Here is a 26967-nt window from a genome sequence, read left to right on the forward strand (position 1 = left end):
CATTGTTATCATGTTTCAATATTTCAAAAGAGGAAGGAAACAGAGGATAATGCAATGATGTCAGCTAAATCTGGCATGTGTTGTGATGAACAGTTATCAGCAAAACAAAGTAGAAGTCCATATTGCACTCATTGGTTTATATTGCAGTTTTATGAATATGATGGGCCACATTTGCTAGGTCACAAGGCCAGAGAGGAGAACTAATACATTGTTTCAATTATACAGTAGCCATGCACGAGGTACGGCTGTGTTCAGAGACCAATGCCTCCCCCAGATAATAAGCACCAAACATGGGGCAGATTTACTAACCGGTGAAACTTTGCACCCAGCGCAACACTTCGCCAGACGAAAATAGAGTTTTTATTATGCCCTAAACATGAGCCCACTGTAAAATTAATGTTCCACATGTTAAAAAATGTATGGAGAAAACCAGTTACCAAAAAAAATTTTATAACGACTTTTGCAGCCAATCACTCTGAAATAAGGAAAAGACGCCAGCCTTTTTTTGAACTTTGAAGCATTTTCCACTAACAGAATAGGAAGTGACAGAAGACTGAGGAAGATCTATGTACTCCATTGCACTTCACCTGGTCTGAGTGAAATCCGAATTTTAGTGAATTTGCGGAGTAACGTCCATACGCCAGAATTTTCGCCTGGAGATAGAGTTCAATGACCGCTATTCGCTAGCAAATTGTCGCCTTCGCCCGTTAATAAATTGGTGATGTCCCTGTGAGAAGTAACACTAGCGAATTGATGCTAGCATTAGCCACTTCGCCCTTTTGTAAATGTGCCCCATGGACAGGAGAAGTCCTGCAAACCTATAGAGGCTCTGCTGCAAGCAGAAATAAGTAACGATTAATAGTTTGCACTAGTGATGTGCGGGTCAGGGTTTCCCTGACCCGCACCCGACCCTAACCCGTCCTGCACTGACCCTCAGCATTCAGCTCAGATTCAAAAGCAACAGATATGGCCCATGTGGCCCCCCCTCAAGTCTCTGATTGGTTACTGCCTGGTAACCAGGGTAACCAGTCAGTGTAAACCAAGAGAGCTGAAAAGCAGGAAGTAGTGTTGTAGCACATCCAGTCACTCCAGCCTTTATACATTACATTTTTGGCTAACTAACTACTGTATATTAGAAACATTTTTTATTTTGCACAGCCTATCTATTTACCCAGTTGTGATTTTTATACTGAATAATTCCTTTAACCCGCCCGACCCACGGGTAAACCCGCGGGTATCAGGTCGGCCCGCACATCACTAGTTTGCACCAGTGCAAAATATTTCTCATCTTATAATTTTTTTAAGATATTACTTTGTTCTGCTTTGCTTATTCTTGGCAAATCAGTCTGTTGTTTCACATATGTATAAATTACAACTTGAGCTAAAGAATATACCACATCCACTTAAATTACAACATGATGCCCCCTATCATTAGCAAGGATTCTGTATAAGGCTCCAGTGTAAGAGAGGGCTGAAAATAGCACTGCTATTAGTCATGCGTGAGGCTGCCGAGAACACATGGAAGCGCAGTGTAGGATCAGCTGGCAGCCAAAAGAGCAATTAAAACTGTGGGGGCATGAATACAAGTTGTTTTATGGATTAAGACTGGCTTTCATTTGTGCGATATTTGGATTTCATATTCTCTGCTTCATTAAAAAATGTAATTTGGCAAGAATAAGTGACACTACTTGAGGAACAAAACGTTAAAATGTTTCTTGAAAGCAAATGAGTCTAATACAGTTGTGTTAAAGGGGACCTGTCACCCTAAGAAATAATTTCAAATTCTTTTCTATCATGTTAGTTGAGCAAAATAAACTTTACTTACACTGTATTTATTATTTAAATTTTGTTTCCTTCTGTCTTGGAATTATACAATCACAGCAAGCAGGCAGCAGCCATTTTGTGTACACGGTTATTAAGGGAAATTGTGTACCACCCCAAAATCTTGTGTATGCACCAGAATGGGGGACCTAATGTCCATGTGCAGTGCCCTACACAATTATAGAGCCTGAGGAGGGAAGGGGGAATGTGAGGAGAGCAGTGACATGTAGGAAGTGCTGAATGGAAAGTGAAAGTAATTGACTGTCCCTCCTCTATGCCACGGGCATAGAGGCGGGGCAGGTAATATTTGATTGACAGTTTAGATATTTGAACACCATATTAACAGGTATGGATGTTTTAATGAAACATTTTTTGGGGGTCAATTATTAAATCATTATTTGTAACTGCATGTTGGGCATTTCAATTCTGTAATATGTCTTAGTACATTAGAATTCTATATAAAGTGATGCAATACTTTGCCCCTTCCTGATTTGCTCTATTGTATATTTGTTACACTAAAGGGTTTCTGATCTTTAAATAAAATATAGTAAAGGTAACACATTATTACTACATTTAAGGAACGTCCAAATTACCCACGTGTAAGTGGTCCCTGGTCGCATTAACTTTAGCTGCAATAATTGGAACTGAATATTTCAGATAATTTGGTAACTATGTTATACTACTTGGCAGATTCATCGGAGACTAATTGGGAATTATGCAAATTTTCTAGTCATTTTGGAATTTATGGGACGTCAATCAACTTCTCAATCAGTAATTTACACACCTGTAAGCGTAGTGTAGCTGGTCCAACTGTCTCTCAGGTGCTCCGTCCATGCACCTACATATACCAATGTAAATTCAAGATAGGAGGACAGAAGGACAATATGCAGGATGACTGCTAATGTGAAATTTATTGCTATCCACACGACATGTTTCGGGCGTCACAGGCCCTTTTTCAAGTGTGAAATACAAGTGCAATGCAAGACAAATAAATAACCACAGGGGGTGTGTTACCCCGCCCCCACACGACATAGAGGTTAACAAGTGTAATTAAGAAACATTGAATCCGGATTTCAGTGCAGAATTCTGCTGGAACAGCACTATTAACTGATGCGTTTTGGAAAAAACATGTTTTTCCATGACAGTATCCCTTTAAAGTAGTGGAGAGTCCTCTGTCAAAAGAAACACTGCATTTCTTTCCTTCTATTGTGTACACATGGGCTTCTGTATCAGACTTCCTGCCTTCAGCTTAAACCTCATTGCCCTGGGCGTGAGCATGCTCAGTATGCGCCTCTTCCCCCCCTTCTCTGCTGTAATCTGAGCCCAGAGCTATGAGTGAGCAGGGAGAGACTCAGGCAGGAATTGATGTCACACCAAGCTAATACTGCAGCTGCTAGCCTAAACAAACAGAGCTTTTTACTCAGGTATGGTAAAACATTCTACAGAATAAATATAGCATTCTAGCTTGCACTATTGCAGCTAATATATTGGCAATAAAATGCCTCTGTAGCTTTCCTTCTCCTTTAAAGGTGTGTTTTGCCTTTAAGTTAACTTTTAGTAGGTTATAGAATGGCCAATTCTAAGCAACTTTTTAGTTGGTCTTCATGTTTTCTTATTTATGGTTTTTAAATGATTTGCATTCTTCTTCTGACACCTTCCAGCTTTTAAATGGGGGTCACTGACCCCATCTTAACAACAAATGCTCTGTAAGGCTAAAAATTTATTGTTATTGCTACTTTTTATTACTCAAATTTCTGTTCAGGGCATCTCCTATTCATATTCCAGTAACTTATTCAAATGCATGGTGGCTAGGGTAATTTGGACCCTAGCAACCAGATTACTGCAAGAAATTGGAGAGCTGCTGAATAAAAAGCTAAATAACTCAAAAAGCACAAATAATACAAAATTAAAACCACTTGCAAATTGTCTCAGAATATTACTCTACGTCATACTAAAAGTTTATAGGTAAACACCCCTTTAAAGGAAAACTAAAGCTTAACTAAAAAAGTAGGCTAGGAATGTTGTACAATATGTTTTGGGCTTCTGTACCAACCCAAGGCAACCACAGCCCTTTAGTAGACAATATCTGTGTCTCCAAAGATGCCCCAGTAGCTCCCCATCTTCTTTTCTGCTGATTCACTGCACATGCTCCGTGCTGCTGTCACTTACTGAGTTTAGGGACTGACTCAAAATATACAGTACACATAGAATATATATGTCTCAATATAGGGCTGATTAATAATTAATACCAATAATTACTACACGGCAGCATAGAAACCAGTGCAACTAGCATCAGAATTTAATGATCAGCCCTGTAGCATCAGCTTATATTACAGGCTAACCTCATTTTCTGCTTGATAATTTAGGACGACCCCTAAGCTTAGCTTCTCAACAGTTGCTCAGAGACCACTGAGCATGTGAGCGTCGCAGACACTTTCCAAGATGGTGACCCCCTGTGACAAGTTTGATGTTCTGGATCATTGCTGCTATTGACAAGCTGAAACTTTATGCTGGTGCATTAAATTCAGTGTATAAAATATGGTATTTTTATTCTTATTCGTTTTTAGGCTTTAGTTCTCCTTCAAGGCTGGTTTTCCCTACACCAGACAATGAAAAAAACCCAGCCCATTACTGATACTTTGCATTACTCATTCAGGCAGGTAGTGTTCTCCTGGGTTCCCCAAGTCAGACATGTCCATCACAGTACTACATGTTCTGACGAATGCATTTCCACTGCCGCAGAAGCCACTGGCAGAAATATTTACACTTGGCATTGCCAGTCATGTTGGGATTCTGACCAATAGTTTTAGAGCTGCTGTTTAGAGTTTAGTTTAGATGTTGGGACACTTCTGGCCATATAGTGTATTACACATATATATGTGGTATATTTATTTTAGGTCTTCTGAGATCAGCAGCCTTTTTAACATTTTAACACATTGGAGCCCTCTCTCGCAGCTGAAACTGGTTAGGCCTGAACTTCCTATATGGGAAGTATCAAGCACATATGCATATAGGCAATAAGGGATATACTGTGTATCAAAATTGTATGTGTTTTGCATGAAAATATATATTTATTTTTTAATTACCTCTATGAACCTTCTGGTACTTTTTAATGATATAATTGGTGACAACCCCTGTGGGATATTCACACTATCCTAAGCCCTCAAGAAAGCATGATTTATTTTTGGCTTTAAGACTGAAAAAGAGTGGGCTGTGTTTAGCTTTAAGCACATCTGGCTCCCTGCCTTGCAATACAATCAGATGGAATGTAAATGGTTCTGAAAGATGTATTAGGTTTCCTGATATAACAGATACAGTTTGTTTCTAGGCTACGAGTTGCTGTTTTACCATTATAACTACATATTTAACAACTTCCCTCTATTAATGATTAAGCATTTATTAAACCTTGTTTAGAAAACAATGCCACTGTTGCCATTCTAAATCTAAGGACAAAGTTTCCCGGATTATTTTGTGACCCCATTCTCAAATGAATAGTATATCATAATATATGGCCTATAAAACTGCTATAATTTAGCACTGCTTTGACATGTTATATGAAACAAGCACAAGGATACAGTATTTTTATAGAGGTAGCAAGAAATCTTTTTGTTCAACCCACTGAATTAAAGCTGAAAGTCAGTTCAACTGCATCTGAGTTGTTTCATTTACAATTCATTGTGGTAATGTACCAATTTTTTTCTAAACCAAAATTTGAAAAAAGTTGTCTCTGTTCATAAATTTATGGACCTAACTGTGGATAGATTAACAGATATATAGCAATGAGATGATGGAGACATAGACAGAGATGATGATGAAGATCGATAGATATGATGATGAAGATAGATAAATTAGATAGAGAGATGAAGATGATGTAGATAGATAGATAGATAGATAGATAGATAGATAGATAGATAGATAGATAGATAGATAGATAATAGATAGATAGATAGATAGATAGATAGATAGATGCTTAGATACATAGACAGACAGACAGACAGATGATAGATAGATAGATAGATAGATAGATAGATAGATAGATAGATAGATAGATAGACAGAAAGACAGACAGATAGATAGATAGACAGATAGATAGATGATAGATAGATCACATAGATTTATAGATGATAAGATAGATAGATAGATAGATAGATAGATAGATAGATAGATAGATAGATAGATAGATAGATAGATAGATAGATAGATAGATAGACAGACAGACAGACAGACAGACAGAAAGAAAGACAGACAGACAGACAGAGAGATAGATAGATAGATAGATAGATAGATAGATAGATAGATAGATAGATAGATAGATAGATAGATGATAGATAGATAAATAGATTGATAGAAAGATAGATAGATTAGATAGATTGATAGATGATTATATAGATTGATAGATGATAGATAGATAGATAGATAGATGATTAGATAGATAGATAGATGATAGATAGATAGACAGACAGACAGATAGATAGACAGATAGATCTATAGATCGATAGATAGATGATAGATAGAATATTGTGTAAATAAATAATTTATTCAGGCCACATACCTCTCTGCACAGAAATATGTTTAAAAGTGTGCACAATAGACATTTTCTTTAACACAGCAAAGCAATTCTCACTCAGCGTCTCTATTGAACAGGTATAATGATAAACAATTTGTACAGCACAACAGTTCTGGTGAAGGTTTAATATACTAACCTTAGCAGCAAGTGACTCATTTTACTTTTACTCCAAATAAAGATACAAGACAACCTGCAGCTTTAAAGAATGTTTATTTAACTGCCATGAAAATGAACACATGGGCAAAGAAGGAATCTGATTATAGAATGTGGGAAAGCTATAAAGCTAATGTTCAGCAATCTATTTGCATATTAACAGCTTTGTCCAATTCAGAAGCGATTACAGCACAAAAAGGGAAACAAGGGTTTCTTTATTAATAGCAGAATACTACAAGATTAGTATTCACCTCAAAAACCAAGAAAAGCAACCGGCAATAAAATGGCAAAACACAGCTTGGCTGTCACTTTCAACACAGATCAATATGTTTTTGTGCCAAGGCCTTAAGGCTAAATAAAATTATTATTTAGCCTTAAGGCCTTGTTCTTGAAAGAACATGCATTGCGTGGGGAGCAGCCTGTGGCATTCCTGCTGTTTTTGAACTACAAGGCATTCAGCTATGGATGGATGCTGGGAGTTGTAGTACTACAACTTCCTAATAGCCATGACTGGACACTGCTGATCCAGCCAGAAATGCATAGTGTTATATAGATCAACACAGAAATAGACAAAACTTTATTTAGAAACAGTGTTGGACTGGCCCGGCGGGACACCGGGAAAAAACCCGGTGGGCCCCGACCCTCATGGGCCCCCGCCGGGCCAGACCACCTCTCTCCATTCACAAATCGGAAAGAGAAAACTGCGCCGCGCAGCCTGCGCATGCGCCCATGCGGCGAGTACAGCATCGTGCGTGCGCGCTGAGCGCGCCAGAATGCGTGCGCGCCGGCGCACTTCAAAGTAGGGGCCGGACGGGGAGGCCAGAGGGGGGCCCTAGACAGCTGTCCCGGTGGGCCCCGGGCCCCCCAGTCCGACACTGTTTAGAAAACATGTCAGTAAGTGGCCAATTTAAAAGAAGCAATTCCAAAAGGGACTGAACATAGTCATTATTCCAAACACTTTTATATCAAACACATTTCAAGCTCCTTGGCTCCGTCAGCTTGAAAGTTTTAATTATGCAAAAGTGGGGGAAGATAGCTTTGGCAGCATAAAAAACGTTAACAATTTGACAGAGATCTTGGTACATACTGTAATTACCCCAGGAATGCAAAATGGGAGGATATAAGGGCTTTGAACAAACACTGCAGTTCACAAGTATTTACATAGTACAGCATATACACAAACAACACAGGAAGGTGCAGGATCAATGGCAAGCTATACAACATTTAACTTTATATCATACCTTCCAGAACTGAGTTCACTTTCCCCCAGTCCTTCTTAGAAAAAAACAAAGTCAGTCATTTTTATTCCAATGATATTGTATCCAACTCGGTGATATCAGTGCTTGAGGGAAAAGGTAACACAATGCACTAGTCTACATTTCCAGGTCACTAGTTATTTGACTTTCCACTGGCTTCTTCTCTGTTTTCACACATTCATTTTGGATTTTTTTAAATGATCATTGATAAAGCACTGGCTTCTTCTCTGTTTTCACACATTCATTTTGGATTTTTTTAAATGATCATTGATAAAGCCCATTTAAATGCAATATATACACATTGTAAATATTGCAAGTATGTTATTACAGTACATATGGAATACACTGCTATTTCTATTATTGCCCTGCTATGTTACTCATTATTTTGTCTCTTCGTCTCACCATGCATGCACAAATACAGACTCATTCCTCCAATAGTCAGCATTGTCTTCTTTTTAATAAGTAAGAATTTTCAGTATAACACCCGTTGTTATTTTTTGGTGTTCATATCATCTAAAAAACTTATGATTTTAGAGAAATATGGGGAAACGGAAAATTATTCGCAATGCAAAAAGTTATGCTTTGTACAAACAAATTTTCCTTGTCGCAAATTTAATATAGCTTTAGTGAACACGGAAACTGTTTAGCGACCTCTTCCGACAGTGGAATAACGTTTGCGAATTTTATAGTTTGTGCCAGTGAGCAGTGAATGTAATAAAACTTCTTAATGAAAAAATTGTTATGTGTGCTGCTGGAGATTACAACACCTTCAAGTTCTTCTTAAAAGTAGGAAGTGCACAAGTAAAATTCATAATGCAATAACAGTTTGAGGAAGAATATTACATTGCGAAATCCTAATTTTTATTCTTATTTGTGCAAATTGTTTTGGACTTTGCAACTTTTATTATATTGCCCCAATAAATTTAATCATGGTTTGAAAAAGCTCTAAAACCACAAAAATTTGACTTTCAAAAACTAGGCCCCCAACTGTTTGGGTTGCACTGAATTCAGTATTTGATTTGGCCAGGATTCTGCCTTTTTCAGCAGGATTCAGCCGAATCCAAGTGCCTGGTAAAACCGAATCAGAATCCTTAAAATAACATGACTTTTCATCACACAAACAATGAAGTGAAAAATGTACTTTTGCTCTGCGCGGGCAGTTCTTTTTACCCCTTCCTGCCACTGCATATGCTAAATAAGGTTCGGATTCAGTTTGGGATTCAGCCAAATCTTTCATGAAGAAATAAATAAATAACAAAATAGTGGATTTGCTGTGTCCCTACTAGTGTAAATATGTTTTTCAAAAAGTATATCAGTAAGAGAAGACAGAACTTATGATTGGCTACTACCCTATAGCTGGCCATAGATGCAAAGACTTCGTACGATTTTCGGATTGTGTGTGGAGTGTCCCGACATCTGTCGTGCCATGCCGATCAGTCGTTCAGTCGATCGGACAGGTTAAAAATTTTCTGTCGGCTGCCGATAATATCTCTGCGTGTATTGCCGATCTATCGATCTTCAAGTCACTAGCTTTTGTCGGACATAACTTTCGTACGATAGTTGTAGGGTCAGAACATCGGCTGATCTGTTCTTTTTCTACTTTATTTGATCTGAAAGGTTAGTGGCAGGTCGGGAGATGGGGAAGTTCGATAAGTCCGATCGTTCGAGGATTCTTTGCATCTATAGACAGCTTATAGGGGCAAATTCACTAAGGCGCGAAGCGCCGAATGCTAGCGTTAATTCGCTAGTGTTGGCCATTTTCACTACTGCGCAAATTCACTAACGAACGCTGGCGTAGTTTCGCTAGTGTTACTTCGCAACCTTACGCCAGGTGAATCTTCGCTAGCGAGGAAACTACGCAAATTCACTAACTTGCGCAGTGTACTGAACGCTACCTTTTACACTAGACTTCCTTCGCCACCTCAGACCTGGCGAAGCGCAATAGAGTAGATAGGGATTGTTTAAAAAAAAGTCAATTTTTTTTCTAAGTCCCAAAAAACGCTGGCGTGTTTTCTACATGATGGCTGATAGGCTGAAAAAGATCGAAAATTTTTTGGGGCTCCCCTTCCTCCCCCCTACATTTCCTGACTCATGGCAACTTACCTAGACAGTGGGCACATGTGTAGGGCAAAATAAAATTTTTATTTGCTGATTTGAAGGTTTTCTAGGCATTTGTAGTGCAGATACGTGTTCCTCCATTGAAATTTGAATTTCACGCCGTATGCAAATTAGCCTTCGCTAACGCAAATTAGATGCAAAAACATGTATGAAAACATATTAACACATTTTTATTTATAAATTCTTCATCATTACTGCTCCTCTTTCATCTATTTACAGTTTATTTGTATGTATATATATGTATATATATATATATATATTTATATATATATATATATATATATATATATATATATATATATATATATATATATATATATATATATATATCCAAATGATTCAGCCTGACTGATATGGGTGCACTCAAATGTGGGCCTTATTTTCTGTCAATGATTTGTTAAAAGCACTTTATTGTTTGTTAACTCACATGAATAGCTATCACATATATCCCCACTTTGGGGGATACACTAAGGGCATATTTATTATGCTTTGTATAATGAAATTCGTCAGGAAAACGGTGTAAAAAGCTGTGTAAAATAAATGGAGAATTTATGAACCTGAGTGTAATTTTACTCCATGTGAACGCCAGGTATGCCACTGTTATTTTACATTTTTTCTGGCAGAAGTCACTATACAAAAAAAAGCTTGAACAATTCACACTGTTTTTTAAAAGGTGAAGCCTGGCAAATTTTCCCGCTGTTTTTACACAGTATAATAAATATATAAATTATTCTTTAATTAATATGTGCAACAAGTTCATCTATAGATCTGTTTGCTTTCTTCTATACAGTTGTTATTTGAGTCATAAAATTACATAAAATTACAAATTTAGCTGTCATATTTGTTTTTTCTCTATTTGCCATATCCAGTGACTAGTGGGAGTTCTCTTGTGCACCAGCTGATAAACACATATGCAGTGTTGGACTGGGACACCAGGGGCCCAGCCAAAAACCTTAGACCAGGGGCCCACTTTCAGTACTAATATTCTTCCTCTCCTCAATCAACCTCTATTCTCCTAGTTTGTTTTCGTTACATACTATAATCTATTATTCCATCTATTTAGCCTCTTTATATACTCTCATATAATAGGGAATGACCATGAAATAGGCCAAAAGTTTAGCAGCATGAGAGCCCACTGACACTTTGGCCCACTGGGAGTTTTCCTGGTATCACGGTGGGCCAGTCCAACACTGCACATATGAATGTCTAGCATTAAAACCAAGTCCTAGAAAGCAATTTCTCCTGAAGGTCAGACAACAAGCTGAGCACTATATAAAACCCACTGTGGACAAGACTGAGGGGACTGTATTTAGCTGCCAGCAGAGACTACAGGTACTGAGAGCATGTGTTATTGTTAGACTAGGAATGCATCTTAACTTACATGGAGCAAGGGGGATAATAATATACATATTATAGCTTAAAGGGGATGTTCACTTTTAAATTAACTTTTAGTATGATTAGCCATTCTATAAAATATTAAAAGTTAGCTTAAAGATGAACCATCCATTTAAGATAAGCTTAAGAGTCTTTTTGAAGGCAACAGTTTTGATATCCAAAAAACTGAAGACATCACAGAGATTCTAAAGGCCCCATACACAGGCCGATAAAAGCTGCCGACAGACCCTGTCTGCTGCTTATTGGCCCATGTGTATGGCCATCCGACGGGTGTCCTCGATCAATATCTGGCCGAAAATCGTGCAGATGCCGATTGGGCACGTTAGAAAATCCCTGTTGGATCGCGGCCACACTTTTTGTTGATGAGGTTCCGTGATCCAATAGCCCGTTTGGCTTCCTTTTTGATCCGATCGTGGGCCCTAGGGCACACAATCGGATCAGCCTGATATCGCCCACTTCAGAGATATGCTCGTTTGGCGACATCACATCAGGGGCATAACTATAGAGGAAGCAGACCCTGCAGATGCAGGGGGGCCCAGAAGGCCCTAATACAGTTTCAATAAATATTGGTAAAACACGTCAACCTCTATGTTTAAAATATTTTATTTGATTTTCACGTGAACAAAAGAAATCAACATGACAACAAATACCATGCAGAGGATGTGCTGTAATAGGTGCACATGTCAACCTCTAAACATTTTGGGCCTGAAAAATAATTTGCTGTGGGGCCCAGTAATATCTAGTTGCACCACTGTTAAGTATGCGGGTAACTCCTGTAAATATCACATAAAGTTGTCAAAATGCTGAACACTGAGCTTTTAAGGAGAATTATTTTTCATTTTGGCATTTCTGCCCCCTCACAATTATCTGCAGGAATCTCATGGGCTACAAAAGCTATATAAAAGTGCAACTTCTTACAACAACAAAGAAACCTAATTAATGCTAATTAAGATGCATTTACTTGGCACCAACAGTTTGAAAATAACTCTGGATAGACTGTAATTTTTACTATAAAGCGATATAATTGTATGCATTCATATTGCATCTAGGTAGAAAAAGCTATTGGAATGTCCCACGGCTATCACATACAGTGATTCCTCCTCTTCTACATCTATACGATTGCAGATATACGTGGCATTTTATCAGTCGGAGTAAAAATACCTGCAGAGAAGATATCAATACATTCCAGATGGGAAATGACAACAATGCCATTTGCCTGTCTCAGCACAACAGATAGATTTTTGATTATTTATTTGAATATACTCATGGATATATGAGATGTACTGCCATTTTTCTCTGCTGGTGGGCATAGGTGTGGCATCAGAAACATTCCACTCCATGAATGGAAAGTGACTGTCTCTGCGTGTGACACACTACATGTGCCTTTAACCACTTTCTGAATGGACATTTGCAAGAGCTACTTTTATCAACAAAAGAACGGTTGGCAGAGAGAGAGAGAGAGAGAGAAACATTGCATTGCAAGCCCTATTGGTTGCTGTTGACATCTGAACTTTGGAAAGAGGATCTGACTCAAGTGCTACTCTGAATAATCTTATTTTACATCAATCTGCCCATGTTGTCCTATAGTTGACGTTGACATAATGGCTTTGGTCCACATTTAGAGCAAATAAAGTAAAAAAAAAAAAAAAACAATTACAGACAGGAACACAGGAAAATATTCAAAAGCTGTCCATGCTCTGAAACCTCCTCAGTGCTAACAGTTGCTGCATCTCATTTACTTACACTGGGCAAATCTGTTCTAGTGCAGTAACGCATAGCAACTAAGCAGCTACTGTATCTGCTTCTATTTTTTTCCTGCAGCAAAACGATCAACTCCTAAGGGTTACTGCACCAGGGATATATTTTTTTTCCAGTTTTAGTAAATGAGCCCTACTGTGACTTATACTTTCACACATGCCCTTGCCTAGATAAGTAACGATTCATTTATATGTGGACTGAAAGTTCTTAACATAAGTTCCAAATGCAGCTTACAAAATATCGGTCCTTTAATAATAAGCTCATCTGAGTATCACATACAACATATATCCAAATTATCATTTGTCCATAGCAGGTACAGGTGCTGGATCCATTAGTCCCCACCACCACCGTATCCAGAACCCCCCTAGGCCAAAGCATTTCCGATAATAGATCCTCTACCTGTAGCTGCTGTTTGCTGGTATAAAAACACATACTCGTTTACAGAAATGTGTTTGGGCATGATTTTGCTTATACTGCAACCAAAAAGGCAGATTTGTACAATGACACACCCTGCAATCCATGTCAATTAAAGCACATTTTGTGGTGAGTTGTTCTTTAATTTATATTCCTGTCATCATTTGGTTTGACTTTTGATCCTGTCGTTGCCATAGATACCAGAGCTAAGGTGAAAGTTTAATATGCATAGTACTTTCATATTTAAAATCGTTAAATTATTGTAGCTTGCTACATGTACTTTACTCAGATCCAGCAGTGGCAATAGATATATAAAATGATTAATTATTGACTAATAAAAGCTTCTAGTTAATGAATAATAAAAGAAATCTGATTATTAGAATTCCCAGTTGATGGAGGTGGGAAGATCAAAAGCAATCTGTGAACCAGACAATGGATATCTTCAAAAAGGAAATGATATCTAAATATCACAGGTAGGGAATCTACTATCCAGAAACCTGTTACCCAGATAGTGCTAAAATACGGAAATGTCATTTCATTACTTTAGTCCCATTCAAATGAGCAATTCTTAATTTTTGGCCAATTTACTTTCTCTCTGTAATAATAAGGCTGCTAAATTAAAAGAATAACAATAATCCAATTGTTTTATTTCATTTTTATAGTAGTAAAGAAAATGCATTATGAATAATAGACTCCATATTTGTACTAAATAGGGCTTCCCTTTTCCTCTAGTGAATGTAACCCCACCTGTGGAAAATAACTAGACATACATGGGCCAGCTGGAAAAAAACAATTGCCCCTTTAGTGGGTATGGCGGTGTATAAACATGTTATCCATCATTGGGATACAGAAAGAAGCATGCATATTTAATGATGTTTGGTTATTGTATAAGCTGAAATCAAAAGCAATCAGGATTTAGGCATGCTAAAAATCTTTATATCTGGAGGAAGATGTACAGAAAGAAAGACTGCACATTTGGGAATCTCTGGCGTAAACTAATATTTAATAGGATTGCATTTATCTACAAAGGTAAAAAAAATGCACAACTACAGTGACTCAGTTGCAAGTCTGCAATTAGTTGTGTTTGGTCTAATACTGGGGTCCAAACTCTGGCACTTGCACTGCTATAAAAATACAACTCCCAAAGATCCCTTGAGAGGTAACCAGTTCCTAAGTATTAGGCTGATCTTACAACCAAGGCCAGATCTACAAGGTAGGCAGTACAGGCAACTGCTAGGAAGGTGGGAACATTTCAGTAAATATGATTTATTGTAGTATGCACCAGCACACTATTTAAGCAGCTCAGTTTGGACCAGTTTCGTGTCTCTCCTCAACCTTCCTGTGTCAGATGGTCTGTGTCCACCGATAACTCTTCCAGACTGGGGGAATTTTGAGGTGGGACTTTGGAGATTAGGGTGCACACAGCCACTCCTGCTTTGGGCGCCAAAGTTCCTCTGTCCAGCTCTGATCAAGAAGGGCATGGCTAATGTAAACAAATGTCTGGTTGTTATGGGCTTCTGTACTTTGTGCACCTTTGCACCTGTGTTAGTCCATAGGCCCTTCAGTGTACTTGCTTGCCATCTGGCAAAGAAAGAACAAAGGGGAAAAGGACCCCCTTTGTCTCCTCTGGGGCTGGGAAGTGCTCTGCAGCGCAAGTGCCCATTTGTCCCCCGGTTCCCTCTGGGGGTAAGGGCACTCGCAGGGTGCTGGCACGATTCAGGCAGTAGATGTGGCTCCCCTTCACTGTGCATCGGAAGGGCAGGATAGAGTGGGGTGGCCCAGTGCAAGGACGCAGGAGATGGACCCCTTCGCTCCAGTGTCGGGCCATGGAGTTGTAGGTGAACACACTGAGGCCGTGTTCGCGACTGATGTCGAAGCGATAGATGGAGCCCCGATGGGAGACCATGCCGGCAGATCGCCTACGACTGTTGTTGTATGGACACTCCTGCCATTTGTCACACTTGGGCTCGTACTTGAGCAGCCGGTAGAATAGAGTCCCCCCTGATACATAGATCTCCCCATTGCAGGTGGTAGCTTCATGAGCCACAGCAAATGCCCCTTTGGGTAACGGGGCTACCGTGGTCCATCGGTCAAGTCGTGGGTCATACTTTTCCACAGTAAAGAGGCACTCACCTCCGATGGCGTACAGGTAGCCATCCAAGGCCAACAACTTAAGCTGAGAGCGGGGCTGGGACATGGATCGGAGCTTCTCCCAGGAGTCAGTGAGAGGGTTATAACAGAACACTTGGTCGGAGAGCTTGGCCTTGTCCCCCCTGCCCCTGATGCCTCCAGCAATGAACAGGTAGTTGTAGAGCACACACAACCCGCAACCCTTGCTGTTAGCTTCTTCGGGCAGGTGGGTCAGGGGTTTCCATCCTCCACAGGACTCGCTGTAGAACTGAACCTGGTAAGTGGCTGCATCCTCTTCCAGTGAGACAACCGATGACGGGCTTTGGGGTCGGCTACTCTCCCGGCTCTGAGGTCTGCTGCTGCTACTTAGTCGCTCAAATGCATCATTGAGTTCTGCAACTACCAGGCAATGCTTGCCATCCAGCCTGCGCTGCAAGATCAGTTCCCTCTCTGGTCCGGTCAGTCTGCCATACACCTTGGGCTCCCGCAGCACCTGCAAGAAGTTGTCGCTCATGAACTTGTAGGCAGCCTCCCTGAGCTCGGTCAGTCGCTGCTTCTTTGAGATGTGCAGGACTTGGTAGCAGTTGTGCAGGCAGATCTGGGAGCGCATGCTGTCCATGGCACACTGCACAGCACAGGGCATCTGCAAGAACTTGGCCCCACTGATCACCTCCACTACATTTTCCTGACTGACTTCTAGCCGCCCGCTATAGATATAATCCACCAGCAGCCACAGGGTCTGGTAACTTAAACCCTTAATCTTTAGGATATCTCGGGACATGCGAGCCCTGAAGTAGTCACTTTTCCCAGCCAGAACTGACTTGTGGGCTTGGATCCTTTGTCCCCCGGTCACTTCTATGATAAGATCGGGTTCCCCAAGAGGTGCTGCTGGACAACTTGCTTCCTGCCCTTCCAGAGGGTCTGCTGCCCCCATCAAATCTCTGCTGTTCTGTCCAGGCTCTGACTGGCTCCTGGGATCTGATAAACTTCTGTCCTCCGCTTCCTCTTCGGACTCAGATATTGTGTTATTCATGTCCCATGGGCCCCCCAGAAGTCCTGAGCTCTCGCGGGACAGATCAGCACTGGATCTATCGTCGATATCACTGTGTAGGCTAATCAGTGAATTGGCAGCCTCCCCCCTCTCCTGGTGCCCACTGTATCCACCATTAGTCTCTGTCAGCTGAGCACTGTCTCGCAGGCTGTGATGAAACTGCCCGCAATTGGCCCCAGAGGCAGCCACAGTCCCACACGTCTTCATGGGAAATGCCCCTGCAATCCCCTCATTCAGATTCAAATCACCTGGGTGGCAAACACTGGGCACAGATTTCTCCATAGTCCTGCCGCTGCCCAGGGCTCATAACGTGACTATGCCTTCCCTATCTCCTCAGCATGGCACTGTGCAAGGCTGGATACAATACTCTATGCCTATCTCTGGCTGCTGCTTATGAGCCTACAGGGAATGGAGGGTGTGTCAGGGCTGATTACTCAGGAGCCTGAACTCTTGAACCAGTACAATTTGCTTTTTGGGTTTTGTTTTTCCTTTCAGCGATTCAAGTGAGGGGTCATAGTAATCTCAGCAATTCATTCTGAGTGGGCAGATTAACTCTGTGCACAGTGCAGGCAGTGTGCAGCATTAGGAAGCTTGCTGGTCACATTTGGGCATGTCCAGGGCTCCTATTAGTGACTCATATTCTACTTTGATTCCTTAGTTCCCTTTAGCAGTGTGTATTCTTGTGGGTTTCTGCTGTATTGCCTGTGGTATAAGTTCTGAGGAGGACTGTCACACTAACACGTGGCTCTGTAAGTGTCTTCAGGAGTTAGGCAGCTTTCTCCTCTACCTGCCACAATGTACTTTTCCACAGGGAGGGAGGGTGCTTGGCCTTTGTTACAAGTTGCAGTTCTGTGACAGAAGGTGCTTCTTGGGCTTGGTGTGCAGAAGCTGCAGCTATTTTCTGGGTCCTAAAACATAAACACATAATAAAGTTTTATTACAGCAAGTTATTTACAGATATTTCCTACACAACAGGAGATACAGGTCCCATACATGGTTCAGTATAGTAATTACATGTTTTGTACTGCTGTATTGGATTCTATGGTGGATTAGAATGAGAAAAAGTGGACCATCAACTGAGTGCGGGGCAAAGTTGCTCTGTGTAACCATCTGGTTAAGATCAGACTACCCTACAATGCCACATCTCTTTCCTCATGGGTCACCCAAACACTACTTAACCAGCAGGTTAGCATGCACTGCCACAGGCAAATTAGGCCTCCTTCATTAATGCTCTCTCATGGCGTGACATTGGTAGAATAGGGCAGTCAGAGAAAGGTGATTAAGAACCCACTAAATGTGTATTGGTCAATGTCTGTAAATGTCTGCAATTTTGCAACCAGGGACTTAATTACATAATTCACAAGTACACCAAGACCTAAGGGGACAAGTGCAACCTTGCATTACAAATTGGACTATGAAGGGTGTAAAGCATGTTTCATAAATCAGCACTGAATGATTGTTTGAAACAGGGGTATGGAATTGTAACTGGTTTTTGGTCTATTTAAGCACAAAGGGGTTAATATCCGGCCATAGGAATAGAGCATGTGTTACATTGGACCCTAACACAACAGGCTGGGCCTTCGCTATGTGGAAGAAGTGAAGTATGGGTGTAGTGCAACTACAACTCCCATATGCTACTGTGCATGAAAAAAATACAAGGGCCCCAGGAGGTTCTTGCAACAAAATTAGAAACAGTTTGTCCAAGACAAATGATCCACATGTTTATTAGTTACCTCCTTGCTACCTCCTTGCTATCCCTCCTAGTTGGAGCCAAGCTGCTCTTGCTACTTAACCTACCTATCTTACTCTCCTAGAGAGTACTATTACAGGTAGTATCCTATCTCTAGCTGACCTCATTCATGGTGTCCCTGCTCCCCAACTTTTTCTCTAGAGGTACTGGTCCTTCTAGGGCAGAATTGCTTTACTGGGCCTTGGTGTACCCAGGCTCCCTGGAAACATCCAAATGGGTCAGCAACCAGAAGTCAAAGAGGAAGATCCACCCCTTCTCACTCACTATACCAAAGTGTGACAGGAAGTGGTCACAACACCTCTTGGTCAATAACTGGGTATGTAAATTACAACTAGCTACATGGGCATCTGCCCAGCAACTAGGGAGATCAGGAAGTGTAGGGATTTAAAGCCATAAGGGCACATTAACCCAATGGGACCCTACAGAATTAAGACACTGGAGGTCACATTACAATGGAAACTCTCCAGTCTTTGCCACAGACATTATACACCAGTGAGTGAGGGGCAGGTGCTGTGCCTGGGGCAAGCTGATTTGTGGGGACGAGGTTGAACTGAGGAACACAGTGAGACCGGGTGCAAGACACAGACTTGTAGACAGCGATGTACCAAGCTGGCACCAGGCCCTCCGCGAGAAAACTTCGAAGGGGCCCAGCACATGCACCAACTTAACCGACCACATGCGCACGTTCACGCTAATGCAAGTGCACTGGTGCGGGCACACATCTACTTGCTGCAGGGGCCCGTAAGTTTCCAGACAAGAGGTTTTTTTGGGGACAAGAGAGCTTCAATAGAGGAAGCAGACCCTGCGATTCAGGACCCCTTTCCCGCGAAATTGTGGTGTCTGCTTCCTCTATAGTTACGCCACTGCTTGCGGATTAATAACTTTTAAAGACCACAGTTCTCATACATGTTAAACTTAAGAAGAAAAGTCATGCAAGATTTCCATTGTTTTCTACATCCATAAGGAATCAGGAAATGGTCACAGCTTCAAGGACATATTGTAACCTAGGATCAACTAGAGACATTAATTGCCATGGCAGTCTATGGACACCCTAACTATAAACAGCCATCACTAGCTAAATGCCACAGGTAACAAGACACATATTTTTGTTTAGTTCTGATTTAATTTGTGCACTCCCCCTGCACCTCCGGACAGGCAAACCCACTGCAATACTTTACTGTTATGTGAATATATTAACAGAACTCCATGCTCTGTGCACTGCCAACACTTTGATATCTCATTTCAGGCACATACTTGTCAAAACGTGCATTTTTTCATTATCCTCTGTCAAAGCCAAATTGTTGAAAATAATTGGCAGACTTCAAATATCCAAAGCACAAAAGGCTGCACAATTAGCCATGCTTTAAAGCATTTGGTAGCAGTGCTAAACCTATTGTATATTATATTTAGACTGTAAGCCCTACGGGGTAGGGTCCTCTAGCCTTTTGTTTTCTTGAGAATGAGCACTTAATCTGTATTGTAATTATATTTTTTACATTTTTGTGAATTGTATTTCTGATAATGCACTTATTGGTACTTTTTATTCCAATGACCCCTTGTTTGTAACTACTAATTTATTGTTTTGTTGTACAGTGCTTTGCCCTCAAGGAGCACTTTACAAATAAAAATATACATACATACATACATACATACATATTACACGCAGGATTTCAGGCAATGGCTGCCTCTGTAATTAAGAACACATACCTGAGATCTGTGCTCTTTATATTTATTCCAGAACACTAATTTACAATACATTATTTACATACAGTAAATACAACATTACCTTAGTATGGCTAATCTGAAACAGCACTGATAAAAATAAATAAATATATATATATATATATATATATATATATATATATATATATATATATATATATAAATTATATTCTAAGTTACACTAGTACCGCTGTTCACGTTCTTTGCCTTCTTTCTTTTTATCTGGAAGCAAAAAGGATTGATGATTGGTTGCTATGGGTGATTACACTTGTGCTTTTAAGATCTACTGTCTGCAATTACTAGGAAATATGGTCTGCATCTCGGTTACCTAGATTACATTTGCATTTACTGTAAGAAAACAAGGATATATATATGTCGAATTCTCATACTCATCTGATAGCACAGATCTAGTGGCCTTTTTATTATGCTGTGTAAAACAAAATTTGCTGAAGAAATTGTGAAATTTGCTGTGTACAAAAAATGGTGAATTTATAAAGGTGTGTGATTTACTGTCTATTATTTCACACCGGTACACTAGTACACCGGAAAACTGCACAACAATGGAAGGTTTACTCAAGTTAGACAATTGGCCCGTACCTGTGTGAAACAAGATTAATGCAGAACACTACATGAACTAAGCAAATAAAACCTGAAACTGAAGAATGGTAGAAAGTCTTAGAAACAGAGAAGGCAGGAAATCCACTGTATTATGGAGTATGAGAAGGAATTTGAGATGAATAGAGAAAGGTTCCCCTCCTAGATTTCATGCAAAGAGCCTCTCTCCACAAAGACTCCCTTTCGTGTCACCAACTACAACTCTCCCATGGATACAATTATTCTTCCATCTCTCTTTATAAAACCATTTCTATTTCCAACCATTGAACATATCCCGAGTCTCTGACATCACTCAATGGGTATTCCACAATCTCATTCCTTATTTACACATAAAGTACATGTAGTTATACAAATATATACTAAAATATACAGTATAACTCATTTATAATCATGGAAAGTGACCAAAATAGTAACATTGTGTTATAGGGCAAACCTAGCCTTTCAAGGGGGTTTTCACCTTCATTTCTGGAGAACTATCTGAAAACAATTGAACGGAAAAAAGTGTTCAAAGGTGAACAACCTATTTGCATTTCTGTGTATTTTATCAGGAAGATCACCAGGATATCTCTTTTCTATCTACCTAACCTAGGGGAAAACAATTTGAAGAAAGTACCATATATATTGGTTTAAATTGTTTTGTATCCTCAGATTGGTTTTACTGCAATATCGGCATTTATAGGGAAATTGCATTGCCTGCACACAAAAAAACAACTATAAACATTTGTTAATGTGTATTTGTATAATTTTCGTGTCACAAATTAAATCTGACAGGTCTTTGGCAACATACACAGAAAGGCCTTGTCACCTAGAGCAGATATCTCTACAACTACCTAGTAATTACCAAGATTGGCAGTATTTGAAGGTTTCAAATAAAGAATGGGAGTGATTCTAATAGGAGCTGCCAATCATCATCATCCTTTTTTCAGCAGAAGTCCCAGTGAGCTAATGACATGAATGAATGTCTCTTCTTTAGTTAATTTAGTAATTACACTGTGTATACCTCAGCCCTTTTCCATAGAATTAAAAAATATGCTATCCTAGGCTTTACCAGTGTATACATGATATTATATTAAACCAATAACAATGAAGACCCTGTAATTTATTTTTCAATTATCTGTGCTAGGCTCACAAAGGATCCTTTCTGTATGGCCAAAAAGGACAATTTTTTGATTATTGGCTCCATGTGTCAATCACTAAGGTAACCCCCTCTAATTATCCTGTTTCATTCTGCAACATGCAATTATTTATTAATTTATTGTAAGTCTCTCTATTATAACATTATAAAGGCAACTTGCAGGTTGCATGTAGTATGGAGTGTAGGTCTAACCAGCTTTTTCTGGGATATTGTATTTCATCAACATTTAGTAATGGGAATAGTAGATAAAAATATATTAGAAGTGTTCAAAGGACCTAATCTGTCACCAGTGAATCTAATCTTAATGACTGAACGATGTAATTTATGTTCTTTACTGCCACATTATCTCTGTTTCCTAGGAGCACACACTTTGCACCATTTGTATTCCCTGTTACTATTAGAAATACAGCAGCTGTGTTGTTTTAGCCTCCCTTTAAGCATTTGTGCACCAGCTAGCATCACCCTGACTGACTGTATAATTCATTCTACAATATAATATTCCATTAATTTATGTGTGAACACAACATACTGATATAAAATCAAGTTTGTATCTTGCATGTAACTGTCAGTTGTAATGTGATTTTGACAATTACTGTATGTGCACAGAAAAAATTATCAGTTTATAACAGCCAATATGTGCACCTTTCTCAGACTTCAAAGGAGGGTCTATAAGTGCTGAAACATCACCGCAATATCATACTGATAATTTTCAGACTTGACATGGAATAGTAATAATAAAGGCTACAGAATATAATTTTTTCTGTAAATGAGAACTTTGCCAATAGAATAGTCAAAGCCACTTTCTGACTTCCATGACCTGTATAAATATAACATGGCAATCTGCGTTGATATGGGAACAGCAATCTGCATTTTTTCATTGCTGTAATATCACATTTCATTAGTTGCTCATTATCTGAAACATTCAAAGAGCTGCTCAGGGACTGCATTAGGCAAATCCATTATGGAAAAGGACCTTGGAGTCCTTGTAGATGATAAACTTGGCTGTAGCAAGCAATGCCAGTCAGCAGCATCAAGGGAAAATAAGGTCTTGAGCTGTATTAAAAGGGGCATAGAGTCACAGGAGGAGGGGGTCATACTTCCACTTTATAGAGCACTGGTAAGGCCCCATCTAGAATATGCCGTACAGTTTTGGTCCCCATCACTCAAACAGGACATTATTGTGTTAGAGAGGGTACAAAGAAGGGCAAATAAGCTGGTAAAAGGTATGGAAAATCTTAGCAATGAGGAAAGATTGGTCAAATTGGAGATGTTCACGCTGGAGAAGAGGCGCTTAAGGGGAGATATGATAACTATGTATAAATATATAAGGGGATCATATAATAATCTCTCTAATGCTTTATTTACCGGTAGGTCTTTCCAGCTGACACAAGGTCACCCATTCCAATTAGAAGAAAAGAGGTTCTGCCTAAATATTCCGAAGGGTTTTTTTACAGTGAGAACTGTGAAGATGTGGAATTCTCTCCCTGAATCAGTGGTACAGGCTGATACATTAGATAGCTTTAAGAAGGGGTTGGATGGCTTTTTAGCAAGTGAGGGAATACAGGGTTATGGGAAATAGCTCATAGTACAAGTTGATCCAGGGACTAGTCTGATTGCCATTTTGGAGTCAGGAAGGAATTTTTCCCCTTCTGAGGCAAATTGGAGAGGTGTCAGATGGGGGTTTTAGCCTTCCTCTGGATCAACTGGCAAAAAACGTAAAAAGGTTGAACTTGATGGATGTGCGTTTTTTTTCAAACTAACTTACTATGTTACTATGACTTAAGGTAAGAATGCCTACATTTTTGTAGTTTGTGCTCACATTTGATCCTATTTGTTTGTGCTATTTTCTTATGCCTAGTTTCTTTGGCTTCCGTTGCATACTGCTTCATGTAATTCCTCAGAATTATTGCACAATAAAACAGAGTGTGTAGGCTTTATAAATGGGACAAAGAGTATAATTAGATCTAATAGGAGCAATGAAGGGAGGAGAGCTGGCACTTAACCAGTAAATTGTGGTGTGCCTTTTTCGCTGTCAATGTGACACATACCAGGGTAGGGAAACTCCTTGTGTAACTTAGAAAAATGACTTTAAGAATGAGATCTTGTTTAGTATTATGATCAGTTTATTACTAGCAACAGCCTGGCTTTCCCCCTTTTTGCTTCTGTTATTAGTCCACGTAAAATATCATATGTATTTGTTTTTTTAAATTTATTTTTGTAAAGCCACTGGAAAACCATAAAAAGCACAGCTAGGGTCAGGTGAGCAAGAGCTAGTTACAAATCCAAATGAGTGTTGAGTGCTTTAAAATATACTATGTTAAGTTTTCTTGTGCGTAATGCCAATGCACCCATTGTACTTTTTAATGTGAATGAGGAGCACGGCACAATGTGCAGATCTGTGAGGGATCCCAATACTTTATACCTGAAGATGACATTATACTACTGCTTTTTGTAGCATTTGGTGCAAGCTCCTTACCCCACTGCCAAGGGAGCCACTGCAGCACTCTGAAATGGTGGAAAAACGTATTCATTTGTACCAACTACTAGGAAATGTCTCAAGGCTTGAAGGCAGAACCCCTAAACGTTGCCTAGTCTTTGGCACAATTACATTATTTTTTTCCCAATTTTGGAGTGCTGCAGCACAATTTATTTTGGATGACATTTAAGACTTGCAAAATATCCAAAGCTATAGTGCTGTCAAGATTTACAGTCAGTTCAATATATGTGCATTTTTTTATATATATATATATATATATATATATATATATATATATATATATATATATATATATATATATATATAAAGTATATATAAGTATATAGAGTATATCAATAAGTCTCTATATATACTGAGGGTGTGACTTGATGGACTATTGTTTTTTTTTTTTTCAACTCAAATTAACTGTGTAAGACATATGAACCCCCAGGGCTGTAGGGATTGTAAGGGCTATAAGGGGTTGTTACCAAGTCAAGTCAAGTCAAGTGGATTTTATTGTCATTTCAGCCATATACAGTAAATACAGAACATAGTAGAAACGAAATGGCGTTCCTCCAGAACCCCCCAGTGCTATACAACAACTCTAGTACACGGTCATGCTGGGCAAAGTGGACATTTCAGTTCCTTATGAATATATTCAGTTCAGTCCTTGGGAGTTGAGATACCTGATGGCTTGTGGAAATAGACTGTTTCGCATTCTGGAAGTCAGCGCTCGAATACTGCGGTATCTTTTACAGGATGGCAGGAGGGTAAAGAGATCATGTGAAGGGTGGGTGCTATCCCTGACAATGCTGGTAGCCTTCTGGAGACAGCGGGTGTTGTAAATATCCATAATGGCAGGAAGCGAGACCCCAATCATCTTTTCCGCTGTCCTCACCACCCGCTGCAGGATCTTGCGATCTGATACAGAGCAGTTTCCATACCAGGCAGTGATGCAGCTGCATAAAATGCTTTCAACAGACCCTCTGTAGAAGATAGTGAGAATGGGTGGTGGAGGGTGGGCTTTTTTCAGCTTTCGCAGAAAGTAGAGACGCTGCTGTGCTTTCTTCACTATAGAGCTTGTGTTAAGGGACCAGGAGAGGTTCTCTGCCAGATGTTCCCCAAGGAATTTGGTGCTCTTGACAATTTCCACCGGAGATCTGTCAATGTACAGTGGAGAATGATCCCCACGTGTTCTCCTGAAGTCAACAACTATTTCCTTTGTTTTGTTTGGATTCATAGACAGATTGTTGACTTTGCACCAGTCCGTTAGCCATTTCACCTCTTGTCTATATGCTGACTCGTTGTTCTTGCTGATGAGACCTACTACGGTTGTATCATCAGCTAACTTGATGATGTGATTGGATCCATGACTTGCCACACAGTCATGAGTCAGCAGTGTGAACAGCAGTGGACTAAGCACACAACCTTGGGGAGCTCCCGTGCTCAGTGTGATGGTACTGGAGGTGTTTTTTCCCATTCGGACTACCTGAGGTCTCTTGGTCAGGAAGTCCAGGATCCAGTTGCAGATAGAGATCTTCAGGCCAAGCATACTCAGCTTAACACTCAAATGCTGAGCTGAAGTCTATGAACAGCATTCGTACATATGTGTCTTTATTGTCTAGGTGGCTAAGTGACAAGTGCAGGGTAGTGGTGATGGCATCGTCCGTTGAGCGTTTGGAACGGTAGGCGAATTGCAGTGGATCCAGAGATGGCGAGAGCAGGCCTTTGATGTGTCTCATGTTCTGTCTACTGAGTGGAAATTCATTGTAGACTCAACACTGCTAGCTAGTCTTGCAGGCTTATCTCCCTCTTTTACTCTAGGAATACATCCATTCCGCAAGGGCTCCTGGACATAAATTCTGTACTATATTCTGGTGAGTGGGGGGCTAGTTCAGTAACCCCAACAAATAAGCTCATCTTCCTCACTAATTTCTCTTTGGTTTCAGTTACTCCTTTTACACAGAAATAATGGTTTATATAATGCTACAATACTTTTCAAATAGAATACAATATAGATGTTTCCACAGAATGTTAAAGGAATAGTTCAGTGTGAAAATAAAAACTGTGTAAATAGATAGGCTGTGCAAAATAAAAAATGTTTCTAATATAGTTAGTTAGCCAAAAATGTAATACAGTATATAAAGGCTGGAGTGAACAGATGTCTAATAAAACCGCCAGAATCCAACTTCCTGCTTTTCAGCTCTATAACTCTGAGTTAGTCAGCGACTTGAAGGGGGGCCACATGGTACATTTCTGTTCAGTGAGTTTGTAATTGATCCTCAGCATTCAGTTCAGATTCAAAAGCAACAGATATGACCCATGTGGCCCCCTCTCAAGCAGGCCCGGATTTGTGGGAAGGCCACCTAGGCCCGGGCCTAGGGTGGCAGGATTTTAGGGGGGCGGCATGCTGCCCAACCACACCCACATTGGTTCAAAAACACTGGGGATGTGCAGGAGATACAATCTCCATGAAAATTTGCATGAATAAAGGGTAGGGGACAGGGGGGACAAACGGCAGTGGGCCTAGGGGCGCCCGCTATGTAAATCCGGCCCTGCTCTCAAGTCTCTGATTGGTTACTGCCTGGTAGCCAGGGTAACCAGTC

At 40.0% G+C, this 26967-nt stretch overlaps 1 protein-coding gene across 1 annotated transcript in view; it reads right to left on the reverse strand.

Annotated features, from left to right (window-relative positions):
• Window positions 1-11897: 11897 nt before the first annotated feature.
• Window positions 11898-26967, reverse strand: part of kbtbd11.S (kelch repeat and BTB (POZ) domain containing 11 S homeolog) — a 42816-nt gene continuing 27746 nt past the window's right edge. The window contains exon 2 of the mRNA XM_018265566.2: window positions 11898-17571. Coding sequence (XP_018121055.1) covers window positions 15044-16945 — 1902 coding nt within the window. The 5' untranslated portion in view covers window positions 16946-17571 and the 3' untranslated portion in view covers window positions 11898-15043. The remainder of the gene's footprint in view (window positions 17572-26967) is intronic.

The sequence above is a fragment of the Xenopus laevis genome, chromosome 5S, assembly GCF_017654675.1.
Source record: "Xenopus laevis strain J_2021 chromosome 5S, Xenopus_laevis_v10.1, whole genome shotgun sequence".
Taxonomy (NCBI): Eukaryota; Metazoa; Chordata; class Amphibia; order Anura; family Pipidae; genus Xenopus; species Xenopus laevis.